We start from the raw sequence: 20886 nt of genomic DNA, 5'->3' as shown, positions 1-20886 counted from the left end.
CAGAGGATTTTTCAAGGATGCATCCTCGATGTTCCTAAAAATGTTTGCAAACATAACTTGTGCAACGAAAGATGACCCAACAAGAGGAACAGAGCCGGTATAGATAGTGACTGAGTAATCCGGGAAGTGAGAACAGGTGACCAGGAGGTGCGGTGAGCGCAGGACTAATGACAGACAGGTGAAACTGATTATCAAAAAGGCGGGAACACATAAAGGGCAAATAAAACCAAACATGACACATAAAATATAAAACTCTAACATGATGACCAATCAGCAGCTGATAGTTTGGGAAGCACAAAGGAAAATGTGTGAAGCAATTCAGTATTATATCTATTTTGCTGGTGGACTCTACCTACGATTTACCTCTACCTACGGCATAATCCACTATTACAGGAAAATGTGAAGTGTGACCCGTTTGGTTTGTCAAAACAAACTCAGGTCCGTTTGCCCGTCTGTTGGTGCAGTTTGTTTGTGGTGTAAAAGCAAAGGAACCGGAGAAAGGATTTCACGATAGCAAATATGTGATTTTAGCTAAATTACTAATAAATCCATCTGCCGATCTTGAAATCTGTTCAGAAAGCGAGCTAATTAACCTGTAGCCCGGGGGTCTAGGTTCTGATACCGAGTTGCAAAAACCTTTACCCCTCCCATCAATAAACCTCTCCTGATTCCTTCCTTATTACACTTACAGAATTAATATTGTTTGCTTCACATAGCTACTTCCCCGACATTTGAAAGTTGGGCTTCGTCAGTTGCTGAAAAGTATCAAACACCTGAAGAAAACCTGATGAATTATACCGGATGGCAATCTTGACAATACATGTACATATGTGCATAGACATACATGTGGAACTTCCTGAACTGTATTTCATTGTCTCACCAGTACCTGAAACAATAATGCCCCACCAAGGCACGTCGTTTTAACGTTCTGAACACCAGTTTTTATATTCTGCGTAGATTCACATCACCTTGACACAAAGAAGGCTACGTTAAGTAGCAAGTTATCCTGCTTAGCTACAGTACCCACCTTGTTGATCTGTTAAGATGCAGACTTTGGGTTATGATAAACGGAAAACGGTGCACATATGATGGAAACAATTTACAACAAGGCTTTAAAAAGCATTTTTTGCTTTAATATTACTTTTAACTGTACACAATACACATGAGTCCTCTTTGGTTGTCTGTACATTGAAGAATACAACAGCTTAGAGAAAAGAACTCATTTTAACTTGGATTTACAGCACAAAGATTGCACAAAAAGGGAAAATCGTATAATAAATGATCACAGCAGTACAGTACATATCAAATTTCCTTGGAACCAGTCTTAGATGGATATGCTCCTACGTCTCCTCAGTTTTGTTCCTAGCCTCGTATAGGCCTGCGTCTTTTTATTGGACATAGGGGCTATGATCAACTCTGAATCTGTCGGGCTGACCTCGCTCAGCGTCCCTGAGCTTCTCAACATAGTTGTTGTGCTTGATATGGAAAACTTGTTACTCGTTACCGAGGATGTATTAATTTCAGGGACATGTACGTCTACGTCTGTCACCAAATCAAGTTTGACTCGCCATCGCCTCAGAATGCTCTCCAGTGTATCCGTCTTTGACCCCCTGAGGGCTTCGTAGCACTTGGGTAAGAAATGGCAGAAGATGATGCCATAAGTGGACACCAGAATGGCTGAAGCCTGCACAGGAGAGGCATTTTCATTGTTGGTGATATAGACTGGGATAAAACACACCCAAACAAACAAGTACATCAGCATGCTGAAGATTATGTAGCCCGTTTCGCTGAACTCCTGCGGAACCTTCCTGCCTTTGACGGCCAAGAGGAAGCCGACCAATGCTAGCAGAGCTATGTAGACCAACATGAAGCCAAAACCTATGTACGTGGGACCTTCACTACACTGGATTAGTTTGATCATGCTTTGTGGGGACGGAGGTGTGGGATCAATGTCAGGGGAGTCAAAGACAAGCCAGAGAAGACAGATGATACCCTGGAGAGCAGTTATGACGAGGACAATTACAGTCGGCTTATAGAGTTTGTTCAGTCGCCTGCAAGTCAGCTGACCAAAGGGAAGGAAAGCCAGGAAGGTGCGGTAGGCCTTGACAAGGATGCAGGACACACACAGGGTGAAGCCCATGGCATACATTACCTGGCGGGCCCGGCAGAGGTGTACATTGGGCTTGCCTATGAAGCATATCACACTTGCGAAGCTCACCGACAGACCGGCCATCATAACGCAAGACAACCTCACCTCGGCTCTTTTCATAGGTGTGGAATCTCTGTTCACCAAAAAGACAACGAAGATAACAAACAAGAGCAAGATACCAAAGACCGTGGCTGTGATCATGATGATGGGATGAGTATCTTCCCATCGCAGGTAGGACTCAGATCTCGGCATGCACTGAGTCCAGCCCTTGAGGGACCAGGTTCCATTGGGACACGCTTTGCAGGTATGGAGATCTGTTAAGAGAAGATGGTGATGTACATGTTAGGCAAAATCATGGTTTAGTTAGCTAGAAATCAAGCATTATTTAAATACACTATGGGGACAGCCACAAGTTAAATTAAACACAACATCAGAATGTCAGTGAGTCACACCCCAGGCATCTGTGAAGGTCCCCTCCAGACAAGGCGTGCAGTTGTAACAGCAGTATATGTTCAGGATCTTCTTCACTGAGCCAGGGGCGCAGCGCTCCGAGCATCTGTACTGAGGGATCTGAGAGAGCGAAACCAGAGAACAAGAGTAACTGTAACGGAGCGGTCTGCAGGGAGATAGCCTGTACATGTTTAAGCTAGCCTTTGTTCCACCAAACTTGGTCTCGGTTCTGAAAAGCTGAAACGTACTGGGGTTTATAGTCATACTCAAAATCTCACATGAGCCCTGGTTGTTGAAATGAACATCAATTAACTGTTGTTTTTATCAAATGACAAACTTCATTCCCATATTCCTACCGGTCGGGATACTCGTGGTCCCCAGATGAGGGGGCCATGCAATGTGTCGTCCTATCACATCTAAATCTGCATAACTCTTCTTGAATGCATCCATGGTGTTACAATCAGTTGTTCATATAAAGTGACAACACGTTCTCAACCCAGTGGGTCAAATCCTGCAGCTCTATTTGCCCCTTTTTAGCGTCAATATACGCTCGTTATTTGCATTGTGTCCTTTCAAAATAAAACTTCTTCCGTCTTCACTGGAAGTTTAGGTTGTAAGGCAACAGTACCAATTAGTTGGGTTTAGGAATAAAGTGCTTCTCACTGGACAAAATTACAACTTCTAGTTTGGCACGGGGCACAAACAACAGTCTCCTGGGCAAACACGAGTGTGTTTACGTTGGAATTAGTTGCAAGCCCGGTGCGTAGCAAACTAGTCAGTGTCAGACACTGAGGCGCGCTGACCAAGCTGCGGATTTAAGGAAACATAAGGAACAAGAACAGGTTGATCAACTTGAGAGGGAAGTTCAAACCAGCCTATTGTAGTTTCTCACAGCGCAATGAATCCCTCAAAAGGTTCCTAATCCCTGGATTAGAGGTTTTTTCAGAGTGTTTTATGGTCTGAAAAGCAGTTTAAAGCGTGAGGTATTTCCTGACCACATGACCTTTTCTCTTGACTCACCGTGGTATTGGCTGTTGAAAACCAGATGATGTTTTTAAAATCGATCTCTATTTCTTCATCAAGGACATGGTATTTCCCAATCTTTTGAAATCGTCTGCGGTGTCCATCTTGTTCCCACATGATAAGATCATAGAAACTTAGAAAATCGCCATTTTTGTCAAAGTAGAAATTATGGTTGTTAAACTCAAACTTAACTTTCTTCAGTTCCTTAAGAAGCTGCAAAGCAAAAGGGTGGAATGTCAATTAAAATGGGTCCTTTTGCATTAATTAAACTGTTATTCATGAGAATTCCAAGGGTTAGAAACGCACACTACATTGTAATTCCTAAATTATAAGGAAGCTACAGATTTAAATCTGTTCTTATCTGATTATGATATCCATTCTCACCTTCCATGGTGGGAAATTAATCTCTCCCGAGCACGATGAACTGTTGCACTTTAGTAGCTCTTTGAGAGCATTGGCTGTGGCCCTCACTGCTACTTTGTGAAGGAAGGTTTCACTTGTATCCAGAGTCTTTACGAGAAAGTCATCATTTTGCTCTTGGGGATCCTTGAAAGTGCATGCATCGGTCGATTTCATTCTCAGGAGATCAGGCGTGGGGCAATAAGACGGAGGCTTGTTTGAGAAACATTCTGCGCTGCAGTTGAATCTCAGGTTCTTGTATTCTTCGATAAAGTGGTTGTAACCTCCTGGGGTTGCTGTGAGATTCTTGAGATAGTCATCAAACGATTCGCTCTTTTCCGAAACAAACGTCAAGCCCAAGATGTCCCCGACCTTATTGATTCCTTCCATTTGGGCGAGGGCCCTGTTCTTGGACCAGGCATCACTGGCGATCCAGGTCCTTGATGTGTTGGTCCTGATCATTTCCTTAAAGAGGACCTCCACCAGTTCCGCCTTAAGGATCAGCAGCACCACCTGGGCGTCGGAGGAGCGGATCAGCTCGGCGACTCGCTTGATGCGTTGCAGGCTGAGCGGATGATCGAGGTAACTAGGCAACGCCTCCTGGTAAGCCAAGCACACGCTATTTGCCTCAGCATCCCTGAGGAAGCTCTGGAAAGCTGCGCTGCCGTACTCGTCGTCGCCATACACAACCCCGACCCAGTTCCAGCCAAAGTGATGCATGATCGTGGCCACTGCTTTGGTCTGATGCTTATCGCTGGGAATAGTGCGCATGAACACTGGGTAGCGCAGCTTATTGCTCAGGTCTGGTGCAGAGGATGTGCTGCTCATCTGATAAGAAGATTATGAAATAAAAAGATTATAAAAATTAGAATTACATTTATTTTTCACAAGTTCTGTTTTTGATTTGAACAACAGTAAGTGTACATTTTTTTAATTTCAGGGCCCTTTCACACCTCCATCGTTCCACGGTCCGGACCAAACAGCCAAATTGAGCCGTGGTACAGTACATTTTTTTTTAGATGGGTCGGACTTTTTGAACAATTACAGGAAGCTCTGGTAGAATATCGTCAGAACCAGAAAAAAGAACATCAAAACAAAAAGAGCCACGATGACGTCCGGACGTTGGTATGTCACGTCATAACAATAATGTAACGTCTAGTCGTTAATGTGCGCTCACATAAATTGCAACGTGAAACCAAAATGAACCGTAAATGTGAACCCTGGTACAGACTCAGGTGTGAAACGGCCCTTAGTGGGATTAGAAACACTACGAAATTTGATTTAGTACTAGAATACTACAAATATTGCAAATACTACAAACTTATAATCCTTCTGTGAAATATGCTTGTTTTATGTCTTACTGTTAGATGAGAAGAAAAACAACAATTTAGCCTTTGTGGGTTCAGTGAAAAGATTGTACTAGGATGTGGTTGAGCTATTTTAGCACAAAGACTGGAAGTAGGGGCAAACATTTGGCCAAAATACTGAACATTTGCCTTCCAACTGTTCCAAATTGGTCTTATTATAGCCAGCATCAGGCATCGATACATCGAAAATGACCTGTGTTTGAAAATGATAGATTTCATCCAACTCCCTATAAGAAGCCAAACGTATTTCCCAATGTGTTGTAGTAATTCTTCAACAAATGCGGCTGAAACATTAAAGCCTCCACAAAACACAGGTCATTCTAGCCTGAAGCACCCGTAGCTGATCAGACAGTGTTTGTGACTTACTAGAGGGACCATGTACACAGTCAGCAGTCTGGCCACGACGATGGACACCTCGGAGTACAGGGCTCCTAAAACGATCTTGACTCTGGGCCTGTAGTTGGTGTAGTCGCACATCACATTGAGAGAGCCGTTGACTTCCAGCATGTACCCGACGCTCTGCAACGCCTTGCTGGCAGAGGAGCACGTGTCGCACATCAAATATCCGAGACGCACTCCTGGGAGGAAGCCGGCTGCATTTATCGCCTCGATTTCATGGATTACAGCCAAGGATCTCAGAAATGACTCCAGATCAAAACTGGGGAAAAACATCAAATTATCTTTTAGACATTTTTGGTTAGAGGTGTTTGAGTTCATAGTGGAAGTCTGCAGAAGACCACACCTCCATGCTGAAGATGAGAAGTGTTTATTGAGAATCTTCTAGGACCACAGAACTGAAGAACGATGGAAAAGACTGCACCCCCACACTTTAATTAAACCCTCCACTGAGTCCCGCCCCTCAAACGCGGACGAGCCAATCAAAGCGTAGCATCAGACAGCTTGACAACTCTCCGGCTCTGCTCCATAAAACCTCTCACAATGTTTGATTTTCTTCATTTTCAGGATGTTTTTGTGGATTTCGAACAATCTCATGGTAAAACATTGTGTAATAATGATTCTCGAGAGGTTGGAAGGAGGTATGCATTTTACTTTTAACCTATTTTCACAGCTGAATCAGTTTGACATCGTTGCTATATCCTTCAAATGCATACTGTAAAAACGAGTCATTACGCTCAAATAAAAAATATTAAGAGCATAGCAAGAGAAAAGATTTTTTTTATTACACTGTTTGATTTATTACACCCATCACACAAATTATTAATATTAACATTAGTAGGTTATGCCTATACACACACATATATTTCCCACGGTTTCTTTTTTTATAATTCTGTAAACATACTATAAATGGATACGACTCAATTTGTAGCTATTTTATTATTCCTATCGTGTCATTTTTTTATTTTTATGAATGAATATGGCAAAAGAGAAAACAGTTAGGGAGAAATATTAATATTAAAAGGGACTTTTTTACTACAACCCACACACTTAGAATGAAGGATATACTTCCTCACACATATATGATGACCATCTAACGTAGCAAATGTCTATTTTCTTGTACTCACTCTAAGCAGTGGAAGCTGTCAGGTCTGATCCGCTCCTGGAGAGCCGCCACTTTACGATGACACGGCAACATTATACCGATCACGATGTCCCCAGAAGCGTGAGCGCCGCAAACTGACTGATCGAAGTCGCACCCGTCCACACAAGCCGGGATCAGTATCATCAGGGCCCAGAAGAAGCTGCACGGCGGACCACACATCTGCATCCTGAATGGCCTTCGGTGGAAAACCACTTCTGTGTGCAAGAACACTTTCCTCTCATGTGGACTTTGGGTGGTGCAAAGACGCAGTGACATGCAAAGAAACCTGTTTTCAAGAGGAACCAAAAAGAATGTCCTATGCATCACGTTTCATCCTCCTCCTTCCTTCCTTCCTTTCAGGAAGTAAAGTACCAAAGATCTGCAAATGAGATCTGCAAGTGTTGCATTGAATAACAAGGCAGACTGTTTCTGTGGTTCCCGAAGTGAGGTCCAGGGTTCTGCAGAGGCCCTTCTTAGTAGAGAGTCACAATGAAATGAGCGGTTTGATCAACCAATTCCAAAAAATGCTGGTTATTTATTTGCCACTTACAATATAATTGCCTGTAGGTGTTCAGACCGGACCTGACGTGGTGATCACACAACTCCACTTGATACACTTAGTAAAGCTAGATCCTGTTCCAGGCCTCTTGTTAAATGAATAGAAAGCATCCTGTCTGGAAACATTACAAACTGGTACGGGATGCTCACGGCCCAGAACATCATTAGTACCCGTCTGCCCAGCAACAGTGATATCAGTGAGGTGAGGTGCCTGCGCAGAGCCCACATGAGAAGAATCTATTGTTATTTCATTCTATTTTAATGTATTCTATTCTAATTGACATATTAGGATTATGTTTAAACTTCTATTTCATTGTCCAACCCTTTGTGGGAAAATGAAACCTGTGAAAGTTCACTTCAATTTGTATAGTAGTTTATTTGACTTCATTTATCAGATTACACATAATAATTGCCTGAATCTCAATGTATTAATGAATAAAAAGTCTGATGAAGTCAGTGGTGGCTTAATGTTTAGTTTCTGAAACTGTAATTACAATGAACGACCTTTTGTATTTCTGCAGGATCACGATGAGCACGAGGGACCGTTGTGTTAAAACCTTTGACAGTGCTTCCCTCTGCTGGTGATTTTACAGCCAAACATGTTGCACACGCAGCGGCCTTCACATGGATCACTGGAGCTATGGGGCCACGTTGGCCAGCGCAGATGTTCGGACAGGAAATGAGGGTGACACGCCATCCCGACCCTGGAGCAGTGAAACACATCCAGCTAGCAGGCCGGTTGGTGGATGGCCTCTGAGCAACACAAAAGGTCTTTAATTACACATATTACACATTTTTGTTCATGTTCTTTCAATGCAGATGTTTTACGCGAGAAAAAGAAACAGCCTTTAAGACGGGCAGGACAACTCAAACAAGACAGGCAGCCTCTCTCCGACTCCCAGCAAATCATTAAGGAGGAACTAAAAAGATCTAAAGGAGGAACTTGTGCCGCATGCTGCTGTACTTTGCGCTACATATCCTGGGTCACCGCATACAATTAAAGTCTTGTCATATGCGTTTCTGACAACCCCAACCTAACAGCACGAAACCCAAAGACTAAGAGGATCATGCAGAAGGGAGAGGCATAAAAGGCACCTTTGTATTCATTCAAGAAATAGATCATTTACCTGTGTTAGGTCTGTGTATGACACATTACTGTATAACTAAGAACTGTTGAATATGAAAGAATATAGCTGCATATGAAAAGAAAGTGTGTGTCTGAGCACAGAGTCCCTTTAGAAAACTCATCTTACGTTGCTAGTGACTCACAGGGGTTATGTTGTAAAAACCCACAACCGGTCCTTTTCCACTTCAGTCCCAACTGCGAGGTCGCCGGTTCGACCCTCGGCTGCTGCGCGTCCTGTGCCGAAGTGTCCCCGAGCAAGGCGCCGAACCCCTAACCGCTCCCCGGGGGCTTCTCAGCAGCCCACTGCTCCCAATATGCTAGGGATGGATTAAATGCAGCGGTTACATTTTCATATATATGTACCTAATGTATAACGACGACTATAATAAAGTTTTGAGTAAATAAGGGTCAGTTCACCTGAAGTTACAAAGCATCATATTTTGATTTTATATGGTGCAATAGACAAAATACATATCTGCTTCATATATACATATTATACACGTTATAATCCGCTTACAGCACTGTATTATTATTGTTATACGCACTTTATAAAGCATTCACAGGGATTCATAAGGCCAAGTATCACGATTTCACACGTTGCTCATTCTTTGCTTTGAGTAAAGTGAAAATGAATGATGCTTTGTGTGTTCTTTAATATTTTTTACATATTTGTGTATTATAACCGTGATTATCGTGCATTTTAATGTATTACAACTATAGGAATTGTCATACATTATGATCCTTGCGAAGAAAATGTCAGCGAGCGACCAGCAATTATAAAGCATAACATGCTTTATGATGTGCTATGATTGGTGCATTATAAGTGCTATAAGCAGATAATACGTATGCTTATAATGCATTATAGACAAGGGGGCTTCGTAGAAAGAGCCGACGGTGGAGTTTTCTCAGTGAGAAGTTTGCGGGCCGTGGTAGAAAGCTCCGGAAACAAAAAAGCTGGACCTTGAGTCAAGCTGTGTGTGTTTTTGTGAAGAACGACCTTCCACACTGGACGGCATGTCGACTTCTTCCTTTGTTTGAGTCGACGGGACGTCAACAAATGTGTTTTCCGACGGCCTTCATGGAGTCAAGAAAGACAACGTCAGATCAACACTCAAATTCAGATTTATTTTAAAAAAATCAATCCAGAGAGTTCTCAAGTCGCCTGACTGTTCTCAAATGATCTATAAGACCACTTATAGTTTCTTCAACATTACATTCAAATAAAACCCCAAATAAATAAAAAAAAATCAACAGTAACACAGTAGACCGTCATCAGAGTGGCTCTACTCCTCTGGTGTGACACAGAGGCTTAAACAGGTTAAGCAGGTAACACTGTAGCAGGAGGTTAGACAAACACACTGCTTATTAATTAATGCCTGGATTAGCGTAAACAGAATATGGCTGTTTGTTTCCCTGCTGAACTAAATCAATCAGTAAATCAATCAGTGGCCAATCAGTGTGTATGAAGCCACACTGTAGATACGATTCATTCATTTTGTTCCCTGATTGAGTATCGGTGCAGCCCTATAATGAAGTGTTACCTCTTTGTAGCCATACAGGCCACACACACACACACACACACACACACACACACACACACACACACACACACACACACACACACACCATGCTAAAATAGTGGAGCATGCACCAATGTCACGCTGAAGGCTGCTGCTACACCACCACCCTCTGCCTGTCCCGCTGGGTCACAGGCAGCAGCCCCGGTGGTTTAAGGGAGGACGGGATGGGCAGCTCGTGCAGGCTGTCCGGGAAGGTCGCAGGGCTCAGCTGCTTCAGGACAGTCTGCATGGCGGCGAGGATCAGCGGCGCGGGCCTCCTGTCCGCCAGGTACTTGTAGGTCTCCTCGCCCAGCACCTCGCTCCAGCGCTCCGGCTCCCTGCTCAGAGCCCCCTTCATCTTAAAGTGAACCTTCGGCATGAACATGAGCAGGTTGTCCAGACACTGCCTCCTGATCCCCGCGCCGGTCGCCTCCTTGCCGCAGTCCGCGAGTTTCTCCAGAAGCACGTCCAGCGGCGTCGAGCCGTCGCGGTCCAGCGCGTGCGGGGACGCCCCGCTCCCCAGCAGCATGACGACCGCCTCGGGTCGCAGGAGCTCGCAGGCCAGATGCAAAGGGGTTCCGCCGTCCTCCATGTGGAAACAACCGGCTCGGTCCGCGCAGAAGAAGGAGGAGGAAGAGGGGGAGGAGGAGGGCGAGCCGGTTATCCGGTGGGTCTCCCGCAAGATGAGGCCGAGAATGTAGCGCCGGTCGTAGCGGACGGCCATGGCCAGGTGTGGGGATGCCGGGGACGGGCAGCGGCAGAAGCGCTCCCCGGGCTTCGCCAGCGCTTCGTGGACGTACCGGTTGAGCAGATAGCGCGCGTACGCCTGGTGGTCGTGGACTATGGCGTAGAGCAGCGCCTCCGACGGGCTGTAAGTCCTGTGGCTGCAGTCCTCCTCCCGGTAAAACGTCTCCATCGTGCGCATGTCCTCCAGCATCCAGACCGGCTTCAGGTCCCGCACAGCCCGGTAGAAGAACAGCGAGAAGGACTTGCGATGCTCCTCGAAACTCTGAGCCGCCGAACTGACGGCTAGAGAGGCCATGGCGACCCGGGTAAAGTTACGTCCTCAACGGGCTACGCGGCGTCCCTTCATCGCTCCGGAAGCATGACTTTGAAGCGCTAAGGAGTGACAGAGACAAAGACACACATTGTGTTTACTGAGGACAACAGGCTAAAGGGCGGACTGCCTCCCCGTCTTCAACCGTCACATTCCTGCACGCTCGATGACAGCTGCGGAATTCCTTCTTTCGCTCTCTGCAGTATTCAGCTTGTACGCATGCGCATATTGCAATCACGTCAAAAAGAGTCTCGGAAACTTTATTGACAAATGTGTTCAAAATAGCTCCAGAAGGGTTAATACCGCAGTCATAACTAGAACCGGAGGACTGCACTCTTCATGTTTTCAGAACATTACATGATTTAGAGAATCATGTGGATATGAAGTGGATAAAGTGGACCCTCATTCACCTGTTTCTAAATTACTTTTACAGTTCCTTAATTATTTTTTGATCTCAGTTATGAATATAAGACCTGTGTTTTCATTTTGTAAAACTGAGATACTTAATCTTAACCTTAAGTAAGCTCTGAGGTGATCCCAAGAAGCGCAGAATATTCTCCAAAAAATGCTTTAATTAATATAATGTCGCCATAAACTGCTGTAAAAACAAAACTTGTAACTGTATGTTATTTATCAAGAGCATTTTCACAGAGAGCTTCCTCTATATTCCACTAATGTCTCACATTACATCTGTAATTATTGTTACACATTCCAGTCATTTTAATTTTGTTCAATTTATTCACTTTATTCTAAACCCTCAACTCAATCTGCTTATTATGATATTGTGTTAAACTCGTGTGCAGATTTTTACTCATTCACCAACTGCTTTTAATCTAAATTATTCCATAGCCAGTAGACTTCAGCCTGTTTTATTTTGTACTTTCTTTTCATAAATGAGGACATAAACTGTGTCTGAACGATAATCACGAGCACAAACCTTCTGCTGAGGATACGGCGCCCTCTAGTGGCAGAACGGCATGCTGCCTGCACTCTGCACTGAGATAAGATATCCGAATGTCACGCAACATGACCTCAAAGCACAAAAACATACACGTTGTGTTTCTGCAGAAACAGCAAGGCTATGCAGAGTGAGCAGGTAGTCAGACGCTCGAGGTTCCCCTGTCGTCAGATTTGGACGCCGCAGGGTCGGTGTTTCAGTTTCCGCTTATTAAATGCTAAGTATCCTTTCAAAGTAAACTTCCACTTTCAAAGAAAGTTCAGGCAACAAAAGTTCGGTTCAGAAACATACCGGGTCGTTCTTCATGGCAGCTTCCAGGTTCATGCGTGAGAAGAGTTTTCAACAGTCTGGAATACATCAAGGATGAGTTCCCCTTCTTTTTAAACAAGGTATACGTCATACAGTCATGCATGCAAGCATGTCCACATGCACATGCTTCCCTACTGTATCATCCATAGATTTACAGATGAACAGAAATGGATTAATTGTTTACAGAAATGAGAAACACATTAGATAATTAGCTGCACATTTGAACACATTTCTATCCGTTACAGATTTGCCCCTTTAAACAACATTCTCTTCAAGAGACAATTTCTCTGTGACGGTGTCTTTTATCATCATGTGTGCTTCGCGTACGCGTCCCGCAGCACAGTGCGCATGAAGCATCAGAGTGGTGTAGTAATCATCTTTGACCACACCGGGGCAGTGGTGACTTACTGAACGTGGACTTTAAATGTATAGTCGACGTCTGAACACAACGACGGATGTGCAGAGATGGAACAGATTCTAACAATGTGTACATCACAACGCGGTCTGCGCGTCTTCTAGGTTACCTGGGACACAGGAGGGTGAAGATATGAATAATGCAACGGATGGATTGCTGAGAAATACGACAACAATTTAAAGGAGATGAAATAACAAGAAATACGACAGTCCAATTATGAGCTAATGAGTCAAATGTTGATCTAATGATCCCATTTCCACATGTGAACTGCATATTTTAGGGAAAAACATGTTTACGAAGGTAATAATGCATTTATATTCTGGATCTGGCTTACACTGCATTCAGATCTCACGCAGGTGTAAAAGACATCTGTACAGTTTGACCACATTCTTATGAAATAGTTAAACATTCTGGGAAATACACTTATCTGGTTGCTTGCAAGTGTGAGATAAGAAGATTGAAATCAATCGTGTGTGTGTGTGTGTGTGTGTGTGTGTGTGTGTGTGTGTGTGTGTGTGTGTGTGTGTGTGTGTGTGTGTGTGTGTGTGTGTGTGTGTACATGTACAGTACAGAGTCAGGATGTGGTTCCTGTGGAAAGCTGTTTGTGACCAGATTAAACAAAACAAGATACAAGGGAATGATTTAAAGCTCAGACTTGGAAAAGATGGACGAGGTGATGGAAAAACTCTCTTTCTAATGTTTTCGTAGTTCTTTACCGTCCACGATATAGGTGGTAAACCCGCTGCGCCACCCACAACACGAATTAAAGAGCAAAAGGCAAGACATTTCATCGAGGACAGACGGGGGGAAAAAATGACAAACAATACAACTTTAAAATCGAGCTTGAAGCTTCATCCTTGAAAATAGTGGTTTGACAAAAAAAACAATTCTCAATGCAAGGTCCTTCTGACTTCCTGTTTGAAAAAACGTTCAACCCCATCTCTTGGCCTTACGTGTGCAACCGCTTGAGAAAATCTGCCAGAGGAAGGCCATGAGATGTGGTAGAAAGCCGAGGAAACAACAAGACTTTCATCTTGACGGAACATCTTTTTAACTTCAGATCCACTTACTAGTGGTCAGCTCTAATCTAAGATTCCTTTGATTAGAGCCGCGCTCTCATCGCCCCTCGATAAGCCTTTGATTGAATTTGCATTTGCAGGGTGGTCAGCTGTGTTTCAGCTGTGACCACGTCCCTTTTATCCTCAGTAATTACGCTCTTCTATTCCCACCGATTGAATTAGACGTCGGGTTGAGCTGCCTCAACAAGCACTCAGGCACGCTTTTGAAACGGAACGCGAGCGCTGCAGATCTGGTTTTTTTTTGGGGGGGGGTCCTGATTTCTATGCAAATCGTTTGTTTAATTCTCCCGCTAATTAATGTAGAGTCTGATGACCTCTGCTGCACACAGATACCGGAGATCATTAGCGTGTGAACGTCTGTTTGAGGGCGCTGATCTGAGAGCGGTGTTGAAGACTCACGAGCGCCGTGTGAGTCCATTTATCCAGGGTTAGATCTTCACGTCAGTCTGGGAATATTACAGCAGGATATTTGTCTTTTAAAAAAGGTCCTGTAATGGTAACGCTTGTAGCAGATTTAATAGTTATTAATCAATTAATATCAAAATATGTAGCCGTGTGGAGGATGTGATTAGACTCAACACTTTCCTGCGATGAATCCGGCCATAGCCTGCAGGACGAACTACAGTAAAGTAAAAGTGGAGAGCTTTTATTGCCCCATTACGCTTCAGAAGCTCTGTAGAAATAAAGGAATATTCAATATGATTGGGAAGATGTTTGTTGAGTTTTACTCAACAGTGAAATCCTGGATCAGTGGCCACAATGCACCACATACTTCCAGGAGTATTCAAGATTCAGTTGATATCACAAACAGTGTATGCTGGCTGTCTTTACAAGTACTCCCAACATATGCTCCGATTGAATGTGAAGCAGAGTCTTGCAGGGCGTTTTTCTGAAGTCCTGTGTTTATTCGTAGTAGAAAACCAATGAACCAACCACACAGACGATGTAGCGTAGCTAGATAGCAGACCGTGTGCTCTTTCCTTTTGTTTCTGTACATTTAAGACGAGCAAAGACTTTGATCCAAGTCAAAATATTTGCGCCTTGAGCAAATGAGTGTGATGACATTGAAACAGCAAATTAAATTCCCGCCACCATGCAAACTGGTGCTGGAAGTGTGCCGACATAGAGTCTACTTGTGAGGCCAGTTGGCCTGTAGCATCCTGGCACACGACTGACAAAATACCCCCCCCCTCCCCTCCAAGCTAGCTCTCTTGCTATTTTGCTGAGGTTTTATAAACCTGGATAGTACAATGCAACAAATATGATGTCCGGCTCCTTTAGAGGAAAGCCAAGTGAAGAGAATTGTATTTATATAGTCTCAATATGTACAGCATAATACAATCAAAGTACAGTCAAGATTTGAACTACTTCAATCTTGGTTTGACATTGTGCTGGCGCTCAAACTACCCGTCACAACCTAGTGATCAGCAAAATGTACAACGCTACGCTACATTTAGAAGGCTGCTTTGTCGGTTAAAGAGAGCTCCATCTCCTCCAGCATCCCTTAAACATGTCCGCCCCTCATCAGCAGATCAGAAACACCTGAGAGAGAGAGAGAGAGAAGCAGAGAAAAAAAAGGGGGATTTTCTATCCCTTCATTTGGCTGTAGCAGCAGAATCAACTGTTTTACTACTAGAATGGTTTTACGTTTGTTTTTTTTTAATGCCAAGTCATCATCAGTTAGCACTGCCTCGAGCTCCCCCCCTACAAATGTTTTTTGAATAAACAAAGCACTTTAAGAGACTGTTACGGGTCTTCACACGAGGAGAAAGTACCGGAGGACATTTACTGCCCAAAGTCCACGCTTACTTCGTTTGATGGGTTTTCCAGTTAAAGAAAAGTCTGCGGGGAGTTGTTTCCATTTTTTTTTTTTAAACTTTCTTCAAGGGTAAAAGAAAAGAAGAACAACTCAGCTGAAGCCGCTGGAAACAAATTATCTTGGCACACTGTCGCATCACTTGGCCATTGATTTAGGGGGGAAATAACACCAAACAAAAAACAAAAAAAAGCGGACATAAAGTACATCATAAACGGTGGATTTGTGGACCAAAGGAAGACAGGAGGGGGGGGGCGTCACTTGTCTCGTCTTTGCATCTGTCCTACACTGTGGCGGTATCCGTCTCAATCTAACGTCACTTTAAGTCGACAGGTGATGTGTTGCCATGACAACATACTTTGCGCTGGCGTTTTAAGAGTGGAGTCAAAAGAGAACGAGAAGAAAACCCCCCCCCCCAGCATTAGCCATTGTTAGAGAAATTCACTCGAGGCCGATGTAGAAATCATCATCACAGGACATTTATTCTTGCAAGAAGGAGACAGAGTTGAAACACATACAAGTCATGCATCAAGGCTGCTCAGAGGTCTGTCTCTGAGTCTCTGATATTTATACTGCGGATAACACACAAGTGCGCTGACACAGAATCATTTGCATAAAGCTAGTGACCTGTCTCGAACTCGTTCTTCTCCCCTTCTGCACAAGCAAACGTCATCTTGACGTTTAGTAAGATATACAATCACCCCTTACAGAAGGTCACAGCGACTGCTAAACGAGGAACATCTGAGATAGCAAGTGTGAAGAGAGTTCACACAGGAGCCACAGACTTCACGGAGCCTTGTGTGTTAAACAATAAGAAAGGATCATTCTAAAAGTTATTTTTTCTCCAACACCATACGCAGAGACATATATCATTATTTTAACACATTAACCCAGATGGTGAACTGAATATTTTCAGTGTGGCGCATGAGTGCAAAACATGAAGTTCGACTAATTCAACATCAACCAAACCAAAAAGAAGGCGTCCAAATGAGAAGCAGAGAACTACTGCAGCAGCAGAGCTTTATAGACTGGGAACACTTGGCCCAGGTGTTCCCAGTTGGCCCTAATGATCCCCTGCCACTAGGTATCTGGAAAACATGGACATTTTTGGGGTAAAAAAAAAGCAGAATCTACTAAAATAATCTCTATTATCATGGGGACCAAAACCAGTAAAACACATAATATGACATCATGTTTGGAAGTACTCTTCTAGATGAATCATGGCCTGGATGACATGGATTACAAAAAGCTGACTGAACTGTTCGAAAAACACACTCATTGTGAAACCCTAGGGCATGCTTTAAAAAAAAACTTTTAATAATGCAATCAATACAAATCATTTTAAGTAAATTGGCTAAAAATGCCGCACAGCCACATCTCATTGTCTTCAGTGAATGGAGCTGGCTCAGCTCTCGTTGTGTACTGAGCCCCAGACTTATCTAGTTGTTTGGTGAAGATAATAACTTGCACAAATAATTATCTTGTGCATACAATGCTCAGTATTTTCCTTGAACAACTAGATTCGCAATTTTAATCAAGCGCCACTCAAACAACGGAAAAATGCATTTTTTTTTTTTTTGGGGGGGGGGACTATTTTCAGTGGTGGATTAATCATGTGGCGCTCTAGTATGTATTCGTGACAGCAGCGCGGTATATTGGGAGTGAGCCGAAATAAACTACCGTGTGTGCGTTCATGGGGGTGAAGGAACATGTCACCCGTACGACCTTGATGTCTTTTAATCATTTCTGGACAAATAATGGAGCTCTATGGCGAAGAGGAAGAAGATACATCAGGCTTTGATGCACACATCATACTTATCTTTGATTAAAAAGCCGGAACATGCGGAGGTCTAATGAAGCTGAAGAAGCTGTGAGAAGCAGCTTTAGGGTCCTCTGAGTTCACTGGCACGGATGCTCCACGCGTCACATCAATTCACAGAAACACTCACATGATGACGTGCAGCTCCTCCAAAGCAAAAGCTAAATCCTGCGTCGGCCCGCTCTGAACCTCTCAGCCTCGTATCACACTCGGGATTAAGTTGGGGCGACCTGGTCGAGACCTTCCGATGACCTTTAATCCAGTTTATTGTTGCGCATGCTGCATGTGAGCATGAGCAGATTAATAATCTTCACTTCAGAACGACATCAGAAAAACACGGTGGCTTTAATCGCTATTTAGGATAACGGGGCTTCACTGTTTCTACAGATATTCCTTCCTTTAGTGGGTAAAATGTGAGTACATTTAGTAAAATGAATAGTTGAGATGAGATAAGAACGTAGCTGCCACTCTCATGTCGTTGTGTTAAGTACAGAGCTGCAGTCATTGCCCGGTTAGCCTAGCTTAGCACAAATACAAGGAGCAGTAGGAAGTGACGATCACTTTCTAAACCTAGCTAAAGTAGTTTTGTTGCCTCAAACTAACCGAGAGTCCTGTGAAGACGGACGTTTATTTTGAAAATACGGTATGTATGCAATGAGCGGGATATTGACAGGTGTTGCTGACTCTTGCTGGCGTGCAGTTCCTGCGCTCGCCTCTTCAAATCTAACGTTCCGCCATCTTGCCTGCCTCTGACTCCTGGTCTGGGTGGGCAACATTTGCGATCAGCTGACTGATCGATTCGTTTGCTTCCCGCTGGGTGCTAGCCTGGCTCTCTCTCTAGCTCACACTTTATTATGTTGTATCTTGTTTAATTTCACACAAAAACAGAAATTGTAAAAGTTGTGGTAACTTGTGTATTTCAGTCTGTAGTTTTAACCCAACCAACGATCTTTTTCTAAACCTAACTAAGTAGTTTTGTTGCCTCAAACTAACCGTAAGTTTATTTTGAAAAGACCGTATGCAACAAGCGGGAAATGGACAGGTGTTGCCGACTTTTTGTAGGAAAAGGCACGAAAAAAATTAGGATATCATACGAACCTTTAACTGTGAAAATGTTGCACTGTGTTCCCAGCGTACAAAGAAATCACAACTGATAGATATGATGGACAAAACAATAATTGTGGAAATATAAAAGAGATGAAATTGAGCGAGGAGGAAGAGAGCAACATCGCAGTGTGTCACTGTCCTTTAGGCTAAAGATATGTATGACACGGTATTCCTCTGGGGGTCACGATCAGGTCATTTGCATAATCGAGAAGCGGCGGGTCTGTCTCGTTCGGAGCAATAACTCAGTTCTCCGGGAGCTGGGATGACTGGTCGCTGCGGCTGATAAGGCCGGACTGTCTCCGTCTCCCAGGGGACCGAAGTCGCAGGAGATACGCTGCAGTTTATCTCAGACGGACTGTCTCCACTTAGGATGAACTGCATGTCTCCATTCAGCTCAGTTCACTTAGGTTAACTGAGGAAAAGCACAGTTTCTTGTTTAAGGGCCAGTAGAATCTTCCCACATATGTGTATATATATATATATATATATATATATATATATATATATATATATATATATATATATATATATACACAATGGTTCACTTGCACCGCACATCTCTATTCTCTTCGATCGAGCTTCAAATAAACGCCTCTTTCAATTACCAGTTAACTAGCACTAAAGATTTCTTTCACACTCGTAATGTTGACATAAATGACTTCTCTCCCAAGAAATCCGCCTTCTTTAGTGTTTTTTTTTATTGGAGGTTTACACCTGTAGCTGTCCCGAGGGGGGAGTTAACACACATTTGAAGAGACAGTGCATCCTGAAAGGACTAAAACAATGAGAGTGAAATTGGATATTATTTGGCTTTTTGCAGTGCTGATGGGGACAAACTAAAATAATCACAATCCTCAGCAGGAATTTTTTATTTTAATTTTTTTTTAAATTGCAGATTGTGTTTTTCCCTCCTCTGTGCCACTGGTGGCTTCACGAATGCTGAGTGCTTCAGCCGCTCGCTCAGGCAAGGTGACGGCTCGTCGAGATGACTGACAGGTGCCGGGGTGGAAACTTGACCGACGGAGTGGAAGGAAGGCGGGATGAAAATACACTAATAGCCTCAGGGGGCCAGAGCATGCAGTTTGTGTTTTTTTTTGTTTTTTTTTTATAACACACAGCTCTGGTTGTGCTGAGCAGCTCTGAGGTGTTGGGGAATTTAAAGCTTGCCATCTAATCAAGCGATTGGAAGGTTAACAGCGACTCAATCAATTCAAAAGCGGTTAGATGGATGAAGACCAAATCTCCAAATCTAAAATATCATTATCTGCATCAGTGTTCCGTCATCTTGCCTGCCTCTTGATCCTGGTCTGGATGGGCAACGCTTGCTATCAGCTGATAGACTAAGGAATCTGCTTCCCTGCTGGGTGCCAATTTAGGGGTCCACTATAGGACATGAATACATCTATGCATGCTGGGTAACAGAGGCTGTGGCTTGGCATACGTAAAGCTTTCATTTCAAAGACATTCCAGTTTAGTTTTTTTTATTATGATCTCCTCCAGGAGATTATATATTCTGGCGCGTGCGTGTGTGAGAGTGCACCCCGGGGCGACTGTGGCTCTCAGAAGATAGAGCGTGTCGTCCCTCGATCAGAGGATCGGCAGTTCAATCCCCGGCTCTTCCAGTCCATGTCGACGCGTCCTTGGGCAAGACACTTAACCCGAAAATCACGCGTGTGACATGGGTGTGAATGATTAGTTAGTCCTGATGGGCAGGTGGCCCCTTGCAGGGTAGACCCCTGTCATCAGTGTATGAATGGGTGATTGACATGTAGCGTAAACGTGCTTTGAGGGGCCGGGAGACTCGACAAGCGCTATAAAAGCACCAGTAGCACTTACTAATACCTCTTTGTCCGTCTGTCCACGGCTTATTATGCCGTCAACCTGATATTTGTGATTCATAGTTTTTTGAAAACATGTTTTATTGACTGTTTGGTAACACTCTTTATGACACCAATGTCTACGAGGCATTCTAAACATACTCAAAGTGCATTAAAACCTCCTTACAGCACTGTATATCCATCCATCCATCATCGTTTGCTCATCCTGGGCAAAGGTTCCGGGGGCAGCAGGTTTAGGAGCTTCCAGCTCTTCCAGCTCTTCCTGGGGAACCCCGAGATATATGTAATCTCAGGTCCTACTCCGGGGGCCTCGTACC

General features: G+C 43.7%; 2 protein-coding genes across 2 annotated transcripts; both read right to left on the bottom strand.

Moving 5' to 3' along the window:
• Positions 1-1224: 1224 nt before the first annotated feature.
• Positions 1225-7114, bottom strand: olfcb1 (olfactory receptor C family, b1). The gene is made up of 6 exons (XM_068708297.1): positions 6912-7114; positions 5755-6046; positions 4007-4849; positions 3620-3835; positions 2602-2719; positions 1225-2463 (listed from the first exon to the last, which is right to left on the bottom strand). The coding sequence occupies exons 1-6, from the start codon at positions 7112-7114 to the stop codon at positions 1325-1327; spliced, it is 2811 nt and encodes a 936-aa protein (XP_068564398.1). The 3' UTR covers positions 1225-1324.
• A 2604-nt stretch (positions 7115-9718) lies between these two features.
• Positions 9719-11433, bottom strand: zgc:112001 (uncharacterized protein LOC550384 homolog). The gene has a single exon (XM_068708296.1). It carries the CDS (start codon positions 11211-11213, stop codon positions 10287-10289), a length of 927 nt encoding a protein of 308 aa, XP_068564397.1. The 5' UTR covers positions 11214-11433; the 3' UTR covers positions 9719-10286.
• Between the last annotated feature and the right edge of the window lie 9453 nt (positions 11434-20886).

The sequence above is a fragment of the Cebidichthys violaceus genome, unplaced genomic scaffold (genome assembly GCF_023349555.1).
Source record: "Cebidichthys violaceus isolate CVI_PGR_0920_01 unplaced genomic scaffold, fCebVio1.0.p SCAF_14, whole genome shotgun sequence".
Classification (NCBI taxonomy): Eukaryota; Metazoa; Chordata; class Actinopteri; order Perciformes; family Stichaeidae; genus Cebidichthys; species Cebidichthys violaceus.
Note: the sequence above shows the minus strand (reverse complement) of the source record. Positions and strands in the feature narration are given on the sequence as shown.